This window comes from Trachypithecus francoisi, unplaced genomic scaffold, assembly GCF_009764315.1.
Source record: "Trachypithecus francoisi isolate TF-2019V2 unplaced genomic scaffold, Tfra_2.0 Contig01436, whole genome shotgun sequence".
NCBI classification, from domain to species: Eukaryota; Metazoa; Chordata; class Mammalia; order Primates; family Cercopithecidae; genus Trachypithecus; species Trachypithecus francoisi.
The window spans coordinates 1,566,229-1,580,615 of NW_022681430.1; the positions used below are offsets into that span (position 1 = coordinate 1,566,229).

Genomic DNA, 14,387 nt, shown 5'->3' on the forward strand with positions numbered 1-14,387 from the left:
TTCAAGTGGTCCTTCTGCTTTGGCCTCTTAAAGTGCTGGGATTATAGGTGTGAGCCACCACACCCAGCCACTATGTACATTTCTGCTGTATATCTGAGGATGGGGTGATACATATATGTGTGTATGTGTATGTGTGTTTGTATGCATATATATGCATATGTAGTGAATGTCTGCTATTGTACTGAATACAGACAAATGAACAGCATTAAACAGTTAAATGGCTTCCTAATGTGGAATTAGTATGTCCTGATTAGTCCCTTGAAATTATTGTTAGGTTTTTTGTCCCTTTAAATTAAATAAATATTTTTGACATCTGCTTTTTTGTTCTTTCTTAATATTCAGAGGACCTCTGTGTTATTTTCTCCTTTGAGGTTCAGAATGTTGAAAATAGACCATTTAGTCTTCTTACTTCAATTTTCCCCTTCCTATTCTGTGTATCTTTCCTGCTGGGAGCATCACCATCATGTCTTACCCCCAGACCTATATTCTTAGAGGAGCTTGGTTGTTTCCCTGTTCTCTCAGATCGATTTTACTACTATACTGCACTACATTTTGTTTTTATCATTTTTCCTAATAAGCAGTATTATATTAAAAATAATTTAAGTTCACCCTAGAGATTCACGTGAGTACAAATGTGTTCCTTTAAAAAGGGTTTATGTATTTCTCAAGTTTGAGAAACTTTATAGTACTACATTTCATCAATTATAAGCCTTTTTTTTCACGTAACATTTCGGAATATAGGACACATCTTAAAGTTGATGGTGTTATAGTTTTAAGTGGTAGTGTTTTTTTTCTTTCTTAGCGGTCCGTAAAATAATACTGATAGTGTCTTTAATTCAGTGCAATAAGCCGGGTGCGGTGGCTCAAGCCTGTAATCCCAGCACTTTGGGAGGCCGAGACGGGCGGATCACGAGGTCAGGAGATCGAGACCATCCTGGCCTACACGGTGAAACCCCGTCTCTACTAAAAAATACAAAAAAACTAGCCGGGCGAGGTTGCGGGCACCTGTAGTCCCAGCTACTCGGGAGGCTGAGGCAGGAGAATGGCGTAAACCTGGGAGGCGGAGCTTGCAGTGAGCTGAGATCCGGCCACTGCACTCCAGCCTGGGCGACAGATCGAAACTCCGTCTCAAAAAAAAAAAAAAAAAAAAATTCAGTGCAATAATGACCAATCATATGACATAGCTGCCTAAGAACAGGAACTTTGTCTATAGCTAAACCAAAAAATCTATGTATCATTTTTACCCAAAAGAGTAATGAGGTATCTAGTTATCCATAGCAATTTTCTGTTAATCTATCATACATATTAAAAATACACAATTTCTCTCCTTTGTTATCTTAAATTGAAAACAGTAAACAGTGATAATAAACATACTACAGAGAATAAACTGCTGAAGAAATGCCAAAGCAAAATAAAGAAGGTTTTGTGTTTATAGTATATGCTTTCTATGGGGGAATTGAATAAATGTTCTAACACAAAGTTCATTGATCTTTTCGCCTGTCTTTAACTTTACATTATCTAATGGTGGTCTAATGATTTGACCTGTAATTTTTTAAAAAATGGTTTAATTTTCAGGTCTTAACTGTTCAGGATCTTGTTGATTTTTCACCTGTTTATCGATGTTTGCACATTTATTCTGTTTTGGTAAGTATGTTTTATATTTATGTATATATAGCTTTATATTATTTAAAAGGCATATATGTATTTTAAGCCTTAAAAATTGATCATATGCTGTAAATCTTCACATAATTATTTGTGAAATATCCACTGTGTGTAAGGCACTTATATTTTTTGTTTACTTATCATAGTGTAATTTCAAGTGATATACCACTTCTTGTCTATTTTAAGAACCTTGTAATAGTTACTTCCATTTCTCCCTATTGCCTTTGTGCTGTTGTTGCATCACAGTCCCTATAAGTTACTTCTATGTTTGTATTCCATACTACATTGCTCTTATTTTTTATTTAATGTTCCTTTTATAAAATAACTACTTTATTGAGATCTAATTCACATACCAAAAAACTTACCCTTTTGGAGTATACAGTTCAGTGGTTTTAGCATATTCACAAGGATGTGCAACCATTACCACTACCTAATTCCAGAAATACTCATTACCCCCCACTGCCAACCACTCCCCAAAACACCAAAAATGTGTATCTGGCTGTTATTAGGTGGTGTGTTCTATAGATATCTGTTAGGTGTAGTTGATTTATAGGCTTGTTCACGTCTTTTACTTCCTTGTTGGTCTTCTACCTATTCTGTTATTGAAAGTAGAAGTATTGGAGTCTTCAACTATAACTGTTGAATTGTCCATTTTTTCTTTCAGTTTTGCCAGTTTTTTATTCATGTATTTTTAGGGCGTTGTTGGCAGGTGAATATATGTTTATAATTGTTATGTCTTCCTGATGGATTGACCTTTTAAAAAATATCATAAAATATCTTTCTTCATAATGTTTTTTGTCTTTTATTTATTTATTTATTTATTTATTTTATTATACTTTAAGTTCTAGGGTACATGTGCATAACGTTTATATCATGTATAACTCCCCAATGCAATCCCTCCCTCCTCCCCCCTCCCCCTGATAGGCCCCAGTGTGTGATGTTCCCCTTCCCGAGTCCAAGTGATCTCATTGTTCAGTTCCCACCTATGAGTGAGAACATGCGGTGTTTGGTTTCTCTTCTTGTGATAGTTTGCTAAGAATGATGGTTTCCAGCTGCATCCATGTCCCTACAAAGGACGCAAACTCATCCTTTTTGATGGCTGCATAGTATTCCATGGTGTATATGTGCCACATTTTCTTAATCCAGTCTGTCACAGATGGACATTTGGGTTGATTCCAAGTCTCTGCTATTGTGAATAGTGCCGCAATAAACATACGTGTGCATGTGTCTTTGTAGTAGAGTAATTTATAATCCTTCGGGTATATACCCAGTAGTGGGATGGCTGGGTCATATGGTACATCTAGTTCTAGATCCTTGAGGAATCGCCATACTGTTTTCCATAATGGTTGAACTAGTTTACAATCCCACCAACAGTGTAAAAGTGTTCCTATTTCTCCGCATCCTCTCCAACATCTATTGTTTCCTGACTTCTTAATGATTGCCATTCTAACTGGTGTGAGATGGTATCTCATTGTGGTTTTGATTTGCATTTCTCTGATGGCGAGTGATGATGAGCATTTTTTCATGTGTCTGTTGGCTGTATGGATGTCTTCTTTTGAGAAATGTCTGTTCATATCCTTTGCCCACTTTTGGATGGGGTTGTTTGTTTTTTTCTTGTATATTTGTTTGAGTTCTTTGTAGATTCTGGATATTAGCCCTTTGTCAGATGAGTAGGTTGCAAAAATTTTCTCCCATTCTGTAGGTTGCCTGTTCACTCTGATGGTAGTTTCTTTAGCTGTGCAAAAGCTCTTTAGTTTAATGAGATCCCATTTGTCAATTTTGGCTTTTGCTGCCGTTGCTTTTGGTGTTTTAGACATGAAGTCCTTGCCCATGCCTATGTCCTGAATGGTACTACCTAGATTTTCTTCTAGGGTTTTTATGGTATTAGGTCTAACATTTAAGTCTCTAATCCATCTTGAATTAATTTTCGTATAAGGGGTAAGGAAAGGATCCAGTTTCAGCTTTCTACTTATGGCTAGCCAATTTTCCCAGCACCATTTATTAAATAGGGAATCCTTTCCCCATTTCTTGTTTTTGTCAGGTTTGTCAAAGATCAGATGGCTGTAGATGTGTGGTATTATTTCTGAGGACTCTGTTCTGTTCCATTGGTCTATTTCTCTGTTGTGGTACCAGTACCATGCTGTTTTGGTTACTGTAGCCTTGTAGTATAGTTTGAAGTCAGGTAGCGTGACGCCTCCAGCTTTGTCCTTTTGACTTAGGATTGTCTTGGCAATGCGGGCTCTTTTTTGGTTCCATATGAACTTTAAAGCCGTTTTTTCCAATTCTGTGAAGAAAGTCATTGGTAGCTTGATGGGGATGGCATTGAATCTATAAATAACCTTGGGCAGTATGGCCATTTTCACGATATTGATTCTTCCTATACATGAGCATGGTATATTCTTCCATTTGTTTGTGTCCTCTTTGATTTCACTGAGCAGTGGTTTGTAGTTCTCCTTGAAGAGGTCCTTTACATCCCTTGTAAGCTGGATTCCTAGGTATTTTATTCTCTTTGAAGCAATTGTGAATGGAAGTTGATTCCTGACTTGGCTCTCTGCTTGTCTGTTACTGGTGTATAAGAATGCTTGTGATTTTTGCACATTAATTTTGTATCCTGAGACTTTGCTGAAGTTGCTTATCAGCTTAAGGAGATTTTGGGCTGAGACGATGGGGTTTTCTAAATATACAATCATGTCATCTGCAAACAGGGACAATTTGACTTCTTCTTTTCCTAACTGGATACCCTTGATTTCTTTCTCTTGCCTGATTGCCCTAGCCAGAACTTCCAACACTATGTTGAATAGGAGTGGTGAGAGAGGGCATCCCTGTCTTGTGCCAGTTTTCAAAGGGAATTTTTCCAGTTTTTGCCCATTCAGTATGATATTAGCTGTGGGTTTGTCATAAATAGCTCTTATTATTTTGAGGTACGTTCCATCAATACCGAATTTATTGAGCATTTTTAGCATAAAGGGCTGTTGAATTTTGTCAAAAGCCTTTTCTGCATCTATTGAGACAATCATGTGGTTCTTGTCTTTGGTTCTGTTTATATGCTGGATTACGTTTATTGATTTGCGAATGTTGAACCAGCCTTGCATCCCAGGGATGAAGCCCACTTGATCATGGTGGATAAGCTTTTTGATGTGCTGCTGAATCTGGTTTGCCAGTATTTTATTGAGAATTTTTGCATCTATGTTCATCAGGATATTGGTCTAAAATTCTCTTTTTTTGTTGTGTCTCTGCCAGGCTTTGGTATCAGGATGATGTTGGCCTCATAAAATGAGTTAGGGAGGATTCCCTCTTTTTCTATTGATTGGAATAGTTTCAGAAGGAATGGTACCAGCTCCTCCTTGTACCTCTGGTAGAATTCAGCTGTGAATCCATCTGGTCCTGGACTTTTTTTGGTGGGTAGGCTATTAATTGTTGCCTCAATTTCAGAGCCTGTTATTGGTCTATTCAGGGATTCAACTTCTTCCTGGTTCAGTCTTGGGAGAGTGTAAGTGTCCAGGAAATTATCCATTTCTTCTAGATTTTCTAGTTGATTTGCGTAGAGGCATTTATAGTATTCTCTGATGGTTGTTTGTATTTCTGTGGGGTCGGTGGTGATATCCCCTTTATCATTTTTTATTGCGTCTATTTGATTCCTCTCTCTTTTCTTCTTTATTAGTCTTGCTAGCGGTCTGTCAATTTTGTTGATCTTTTCAAAAAACCAACTCCTGGATTCATTGATTTTTTGGAGGGTTTTTTGTGACTCTATCTCCTTCAGTTCTGCTCTGATCTTAGTTATTTCTTGCCTTCTGCTAGCTTTTGAATGTGTTTGCTCTTGCCTCTCTAGTTCTTTTAATTGTGATGTTAAAGTGTCAATTTTAGATCTTTCCTGCTTTCTCTTGTGGGCATTTAGTGCTATAAATTTCCCTCTACACACTGCTTTAAATGTGTCCCAGAGATTCTGGTATGTTGTATCTTTGTTCTCATTGGTTTCAAAGAACATCTTGATTTCTGCTTTCATTTCGTTATGTACCCAGTAGTCATTCAGGAGCAGGTTGTTCAGTTTCCATGTAGTTGAGCGGTTTGGATTGAGTTTCTTAGTCCTGAGTTCTAGTTTGATTGCACTGTGGTCTGAGAGACAGTTTGTTATAATTTCTGTTCTTGTACATTTGCTGAGGAGTGCTTTACTTCCAATTATGTGGTCAATTTTGGAATAAGTGCAATGTGGTGCTGAGAAGAATGTATATTCTGTTGATTTGGGGTGGAGAGTTCTATAGATGTCTATTAGGTCCGCTTGGTGCAGAGCTGAGTTCAATTCCTGGATATCCTTGTTAACTTTCTGTCTCGTTGATCTGTCTAATGTTGACAGTGGAGTGTTGAAGTCTCCCATTATTATTGTATGGGAGTCTAAGTCTCTTTGTAGGTCTCTAAGGACTTGCTTTATGAATCTGGGTGCTCCTGTATTGGGTGCATATATATTTAGGAGAGTTAGCTCTTCCTGTTGAATTGATCCCTTTACCATTATGTAATGGCCTTCTTTGTCTCTTTTGATCTTTGATGGTTTAAAGTGTGTTTTATCAGAGACTAGGATTGCAACCCCTGCTTTTTTTTGTTCTCCATTTGCTTGGTAGATCTTCCTCCATCCCTTATTTTGAGCCTATGTATGTCTCTGCATGTGAGATGGGTCTCCTGAATACAGCAGACTGATGGGTCTTGACTCTTTATCCAGTTTGCCAGTCTGTGTCTTTTAATTGGAGCATTTAGTCCATTGACATTTAAGGTTAATATTGTTATGTGTGAACTTGATCCTGTCATTATGATATTAACTGGTTATTTTGCTCGTTAGTTGATGCAGTTTCTTCCTGGCCTCAATGGTCTTTACATTTTGGCATGTTTTTGCAATGGCTGGTACCGGTTGTTCCTTTCCATGTTTAGGGCTTCCTTTAGGGTCTCTTGTAAGGCAGGCCTGGTGGTGACAAAATCTCTAAGCATTTGCTTATCTGTAAAGGATTTTATTTCTCCTTCACTGATGAAACTTAGTTTGGCTGGATATGAAATTCTGGGTTGAAAATTCTTTTCTTTAAGAACGTTGAATATTGGCCCCCACTCTCTTCTGGCTTGTAGAGTTTCTGACGAGAGATCTGCTGTTAGTCTGATGGGCTTCCCTTTGTGGGTAACCCGACCTTTCTCTCTGGCTGCCCTTAAGATTTTTTCCTTCATTTCAACTTTGGTGAATCTGGCAATTATGTGTCTTGGAGTTGCTCTTCTGGAGGAGTATCTTTGTGGCATTCTCTGTATTTCCTGAATTTGAATGTTGGCCTGCCCTACTAGGTTGGGGAAGTTCTCCTGGATGATATCCTGAAGAGTGTTTTCCAACTTGGTTCCATTTTCCCCCTCACTTTCAGGCACCCCAATCAGACGTAGATTTGGTCTTTTTACATAATCCCATACTTCTTGCAGGCTTTGTTCATTTCTTTTTCTTCTTTTTTCTTTTGGTTTCTCTTCTCGCTTCATTTCATTCATTTGATCCTCAATCGCTGATACTCTTTCTTGCAGTTGATCGAGTCGGTTACTGAAGCTTGTGCATTTGTCACGTATTTCTCGTGTCATGGTTTTCATCTCTGTCATTTCGTTTATGATCTTCTCTGCATTAATTAGTCTAGCTGTCAATTCTTCCACTCTTTTTTCAAGATTTTTAGTTTCTTTGCGCTGGGTACGTAATTCCTCCTTTAGCTCTGAGAAGTTTGATGGGCTGAAGCCTTCTTCTCTCATCTCGTCCAAGTCATTCTCTGACCAGCTTTGATCCGTTGCTGGCGATGGGCTGCGCTCCTTTGCAGGGGGAGATGTGCTCTTATTTTTTGAATTTCCAGCTTTTCTGCCCTGCTTCTTCCCCATCTTTGTGGTTTTATCTGTCTCTGGTCTTTGATGACGGTGATGTACTGATGGGGTTTTGGTATAGGTGTCCTTCCTGTTTGATAGTTTTCCGTCTGACAGTCAGAAGGACTGTCTGTTGGTCTGTTGGAGATTGCTTGAGGTCCAATCCAGACCCTGTTTTCCTGGGTATCAGCAGCAGAGGTTGCCGAAGATAGAATATTGCTGAACAGCGAGTGTACCTGTCTGATTCTTCCTTTGGAAGTTTCCTCTCAGGGATGACTCCACCCTGTGAGGTGTGGGGTGTCAGACTGCCCCTAGTGGGGGATGTCTCCCAGCTAGGCTACTCAGGGGTCAGGGACCCACCTGAGCAGGCAGTCTGTCTGTTCTCGGATCTCAACCTCCGCGTTGGGAGATCCACGGCTCTCCCCAAAGCTGTCAGACGGAGTCCTTCGCCTCTGCACCGGCCCCCGCTGCTTTCCCTATTGTACCTCAGCTGTGGTCCGTCCCCAGAGGTGGAGTCTACAGAGACAGGCAGGTTTCCTTGAGCTGCTGTGAGCTCCACCCAGTTCGAGCTTCCCAGCGGCTTTGTTTACCTACTTAAGCCTCAGCAATGGCGGGCGCCCCTCCCCCAGCCTCGCTGCTACCTTCCGGATAGATCGCCGCAGACGGCTGTGTTAGCAGTGAAGGAGGCTCCGTGGGCGTGGGACCCTCCCGGCCAGGTGTGGGATATATTCTCCTGGTGTGCCTGTTTCCTTAAAGCGCAGTATTGGGGTGGGAGTTACCCGATTTTCCAGGTGTTGTGTGTCTCAGTTCCCCTGGCTAGGAAAACGGATTTCCTTCCCCCTTGCGCTTCCAGGTGAGGCGATGCCTCGCCCTGCTTCAGCTCACGCTGGTCAGGCTGCAGCAGCTGACCAGCACCGATTGTCCGGCACTCCCTAGAGAGATGACCCCAGTACCTCAGTTGAAAATGCAGAAATCACCGGTCTTCTGTGTCACTCGCGCTGGGAGTTGGAGACTGGAGCTGTTCCTATTCGGCCATCTTGCTCCGCCCCCCTGTTTTTTGTCTTAAGGTCTGTTAGCCACTCCAGCTTTCTTTTGAGCACTCTTGGCATAGCATGTTTTTCTCCATCCTTTTACTTTCAGTCTCTTTGTATCTTTGAATCTAAAGTATGTCTCCTCTAGGTAACACATAGTTCAGGCTGTTTTTTTCAAATCCAGTCTGCTGATCTCTGCCTTTCAATTGGAGTGTTTAATTCATTTACATTTAACGTAATTACTGATAAGGTAGGATTTATGTCTGCTATGATATTCGCCATTTGTTTTAACATGTTTTATATCTTTTTTGTTCCTCTATTCCTCCGTTAGTACCCTCTTGTGCATTAAATAGATATTTTCGTATGTACCATTTCATTTCCTTTGTCATTTCCCTTTTTTTTTTTTGTGATGGAGTTTCGCTCTTGTTGCCCAGGGTGGAGTCTAATGGCATGATCTCAAGCTCACTACAACCTCCACTTCCTGGGTTCAAGTGATTCTCCTGCCTCAGCCTCCTGAGTAGCTGGGTTTACAGGCGCCCACCACCACGGCCAGCTAATTTTTTGTATTTTTTTTTAATAGAGATGGGGTTTCACCTTGTTGGCCAGGCTGATCTCAAACTCCTGACCTTAGGTGATCCACCCATCTCGGCCTCCCAAAGTGCTGGGATTACAGGTGAAAGCCACCTGGCCTGGCCTATTTTTTTAGTATTTGCCCTGAGGATTGCAATTAACATCTTACTTTACAACAATTTAGTTAGATTAATACCCTCTTCTTTGTGCTACTGTTTTCTCTTTTCTTTTTTTTTCTTTTCAGACAGGGTCTTGCTCTGTCACCCAAGATGGAGTGCAGTGGCATGATCACAACTCACTGCAGCCTTGACCTCTTTGGGCTCAAGTGATTCTCTCACTTGTGCCTCCCAAGTAGCTGGGACTACAGGCTCATGCCACCATCCTTGGCTAATATTTGTATTTTTTGTAGAGGTAGAGTTTACAGTATGGTCTTGCTGTTTTATGCTATAAATTTAATAAACTTTCATTAGCATGATAACTTCTGGCTGGTATTTATGACCAAAAATTATTTGGTAAAGCTAATTTCTTTCTTTTTTTGAGGCAGAGTCTCGCTGTGTTGCCCAGGCTGGAATGCAGTGGTGCGATCTTGGCTTACTGCAACCTTTGCCTCCTGGGTTCAAGCGATTCTACTGCCTTAGCCTCTCAAGTAGCTGGAATTACAGGCGCCTACCACCAAGCCTCACTAATTTTTGTATTTTTGGTAGAGACGGGGTTTCTCCATGTTGGCTAACCTGGTCTCGAACTCCTAACCTCAGGTGATCTGCCCACCTCGGCCTCCCAAGGTGCTGAGATTACAGGCATGAGCCACCATGGCCAGCCACTAATTTCTTAGTATTATTACAAGTCCTTCTCCTTCTACTCATTATTCCAGTTCTCCTATTTCCCAGCATTATAGCATTGGGAAAATTACTTCTCTTATTTGAGTTCCTCATTTGCAAAATATGGTTAACAATTTGTAAGGCTATGTTGGGTATTAGAGTCAATATAAATGATAAAAGTGCTTGGTATAGGACCCGGTATAAAATAGCAGGCAGTAAATGTTAAAGGGGTTATTATAAAAGGGTTACATTAATATGTATGATTTCAAGGACTGTTGACTATAAGTCTATTTTAGCCAAAAAAGCTCTGTGTCCAAAATCCTAAGGTATCCTACTCTATTTGATAAAATATGAGTATTCCACGAAAGGAAAATAGGTATAATGTCAAAACAAGGGATTCTTGTGCTACACACAATATTCACAATATAGCTTGTTGTACCTTATTATTTTTCAGACTTCGAGAAGTCCTGAGAGCTTATCTGACTTTTCTTAGCTGGCTGTGTCCTAAACTTTGAGTTTAGGGATCATTTTTCTTAGAATACTGAATATTGAATGAGTTAATTTCCTAATTATCTGATGAATACTGAATATAGTGTGCAAATTGCTGCCCTAGGAGTTTTTAAGGGTATATGAAGGCTTTCCAAGGGGCCCTGGGCTAGAAACTTTAGGGAAATAAATTTTAGGCCCATAGCTTTCTTTCTAAAAATGATCTGTTTGGGAACCCCAACCTGTCTTCACAATAGTTCTTTTCTTACTATTGGTGCTCTGCTCAGATTCTTTTGGGTCCCTTTTCACCTAGAAGCTACCCCACATCAGATTACCAGGGTTGAGATTAATCAGTTACGGTTTGTGGATATGGTGTTTGAAAGCCTAGATTCCTTGCCTAGATTAGGACAACACTGAGATATAACTTATGCTGTAAAGTTGCAGTGTGGAATCAGGCACCCAATTTTTTGCCTGAGATGGTACCTTTGGTTGGTTTCTTCTTGTTCCTTTTACTTTCTTCATTTCTTGAAAAGTTTCCTTCTTGAACATTTTTTTAGTTTATCATTGATCTCAGATTCTGTTTCTAGGACAGCTACCTAAGATACTGACCATATTAGTTATCAATTGCTGAATAACACACTGCCTTAAAACAACAAACATTATTATTTCACAGGGTTAGCAGTCAGGGAGTGGCTTAGCTAGGTGGTTCTGGCTACAGGTCTCTTACGAGATTCTAGTCAAGATGTCAGTGAGGACTGCTGTCATCTGAAGACTTAACAGGGACTGGAGGATTTGCCTCTATGATGGCTGTTGGTAGAAGGCCTCAGTTCCTTGCCACGTGGAGTGTCTACCAGGCCGCTTGAAAGTCCTCATGACATGGCAGCTGGCTTCCCCCAGAGGGAGTCATCCAGGAGAGAAACCAAGATGGAAGCCATAATTCCTTTCATAACACAATCTCAGAAGTGACATACCATTACTTCTGCTTTATCCTATTCGTCACATAGATTAACTCAGGTGCATTGTGGGAGAGGACCACACAAGGGTATGAATACCACGAGGTGGGGATTTTTGAAGGCCATTTTGAAGGCTACCACGTTTACTTTATAAATGAAAATGATACCCTTCACTGATACTCAGTACTACCATGGTGCATTGTCTTGAGATGTAAAAACTTCCAGGGTGCCAAATAAAGGAGAAGTCTCCTTTAATTGTTAATCAAGGAACTGTATTAGGAGTTCTTTCCTTTCCATTTTTGCACAAATTTCTGTTAAGGGTAAAATCATGTTAGAAACAGTATATTTTGTCCTGTGGTAGGATATTCTGAATTTAGATCTTAGTAGGGAGTAATGACATAAGTAGAAATAACGATAGTTTCCTTTTAATGACCTATTCTTTTTCCCCCTAGCTATTGACAACAAGTATATTGCTTTTTTTTTTTTTTTTGAGACGGAGTCTCGCTCTGTCGCCCAGGCTGGAGTGCAGTGGCCGGATCTCAGCTCACTGCAAGCTCCGCCTCCCGGGTTTAAGCCATTCTCCTGCCTCAGCCTCCCGAGTAGCTGGGCCTACAGGCGCCCGCCACCTCGCCCGGCTAGTTTTTTGTATTTTTTAGTAGAGACGGGGTTTCACCGTGTTAGCCAGGATGGTCTCGATCTCCTGACCTCGTGATCCGCCCGTCTCGGCTTCCCAAAGTGCTGGGATTACAGGCTTGAGCCACCGCACCCGGCCGTATATTGCTTTTAAGAGAGTGTCCCTGTGAGAGTACAGCAAAGAGAACACAGAGAATTTTGAATGCTAAAGCTATGTCCTATGTGTTTAAATGTAAACAATGATTTTTGGCTAATCTTAATACTCTTCCTTAGGATGTATCATTTGCTGTAAAGAAAAACACCTTTAAACAGCCAAATTACATGGGTTGGTAAAGCTGTATCTTTTAAACATGAATGGAGTGTTTCCTGGGGCTGCCAAAAATTTTGAGTTACACTGGCTAACCTTATTTTTTCATATTCATGTACATTATGATTCGTTGAAGAGGGTAAAGCTGTTTAGCTATCATAAGTCTAAGTCCAATTGTTTAATGTTTTCTAATTCATATTTAGAGTAAACCCTGGCTATTCATTTTTAGCAGCATATACTATTCTCTTTTGTTAAACACCGAGAAAACCCTATCTAATGAAATTAATGGAGTTATGCCTGATTTTATTGTTTGATTTATTGATTAGTAGGAGTGCATTTTATTTATGTATTTTTATCTATTTTAGCAACTTTAGGGGTACAAGTGGTTTTTGGTTATGTGGATGAATTGTATCGTAATGAAGTCTAGGCTTTTAGTGTACTTGTCACCTGAATAGTGTACATTGTACCCAATAGGTGATTTTTTTTCATCCTTCACCCCACTTCTGAATCTCCAGTGTTCATTATAGCACCCCACATGCTCCTGTATACCCATAGCTTACCTCTCACTGATAACTGAAAGCATGCAGTATTTGGTTTTCTGTTCCTGAGTTCCTTCACTTAGGATAATGGTGTCTAGTTCCATGCAAGTTGCTCCAAAAAACATTATTTTATTCTTTTTTATATCCCTGATTTTAATGCTTGGTTGTATTTAATTATTTCCAAAAGTTGAACAACAGAGTTTTATATATGTCCACATGTTAATGGAAAGCATGTAGTATTGTTTATTATGCTCCTTACTTCATAAAAGCTTAGAATTTCAGGTGTATATTATATTGCATTATTGTAAATTAAGTAATGAGAAACAGAGTAAGTAATGAGAAACTGATTTTTTTTTTTTTTGTTTGAGACGGAGTTTCGCTCTGTCGCCCAGGCTGGAGTGCAGTGGCCGGATCTCAGCTCACTGCAAACTCCGCCTCCCGGGTTCACGCCATTCTCCTGCCTCAGCCTCCCGAGCAGCTGGGACTACAGGCGCCCGTCACCTCGCCCGGCTAGTTTTTTGTATTTTTTTTTTAGTAGAGACGGGGTTTCACTGTGTTAGCCAGGATGGTCTCGATCTCCTGACCTCGTGATCTGCCCGTCTCGGCCTCCCAAAGTGCTGGGATTACAGGCTTGAGCCACTGCGCCCGGCCGAGAAACTGATTTATTATCTTGATTTTAAGGTGTGTGAATGCACAAAACAATCACACTGGGTTTAAATAATATTGGCTGCTTTTTGTAATCCCATAATTTTTTTTTTTTTTTTTTTCCTAAGACAGAGTCTCACTCTGTTGCCCAGGCTGGAGTGCAGTGGTGTGATCTTGGCTCACTGCATCCTCTGCCTCTCAGGTTCAAGCAATTATCATGCCACAGTCTCCCAAGTAGCTGGGATTACTGGTGTGTGCTACCACACATGGCTAGTTTTTGTATTTTTAGACAAAACGGTTTCACCATGTTGACCAGGTTGGTCTCAAACTCCTGGCCTCAAGTGATCTGTCCTCCTTGGCCTCCCAAAGTGCTGGGATTACAGGCATGAGCCAGTGCGACTGGCATTGGTGAAATTATGGTGTAAACCCATAATTTCTCAGTGGTTTTCATGATGTAATTTTTTTTAAGAGATGGGGTCTCGCTTTTGTCTAGCCTGTAGTGCAGTGGTGAGATCATAGCTCACTGCCACTTTGAATTCCTGGGTTCAAGTGATCCTCTGGCCTCAGCCTCCCGAGTAGGTGGGACTACAGGTGCATGCCACAATGCCTGGCTAATTAAAAAAAAAATTTTTTTTTGAAGAGACACCTTGACATGTTGCCCAGGCTGATCATGAACTCCTGGCCTCGAGCAATCCTCTGATTTCAGCCTCATCTTTACTTTTTTTGAAGTGAAACTTGGAGTCAGACTTTTCCGGAGAGACACTAAGTACAATTTGACTTACTAGTTTGATCATGAGTACTGGCTTTGCTAATTAGATTTTAGGTTTTAGGGTGGACTTCAAAAAAAAAAAAAATCAAATGCCCTAAGTCTGCAGGTCAGAATT

The 14,387-nt window shown here is 40.4% G+C and overlaps 1 protein-coding gene across 10 annotated transcripts in view; it reads left to right on the plus strand.

Annotated features, from left to right (window-relative positions):
* EXOC6 (exocyst complex component 6) overlaps nt 1-14,387 on the plus strand; it is a 218,798-nt gene that overhangs the window by 74,372 nt on the left and 130,039 nt on the right. For all 10 annotated transcript variants that reach the window (XM_033224564.1, XM_033224621.1, XM_033224613.1 and 7 more), the window contains one exon: nt 1,576-1,644. In XM_033224564.1, coding sequence (XP_033080455.1) covers nt 1,576-1,644 — 69 coding nt within the window. The remainder of the gene's footprint in view (nt 1-1,575; nt 1,645-14,387) is intronic.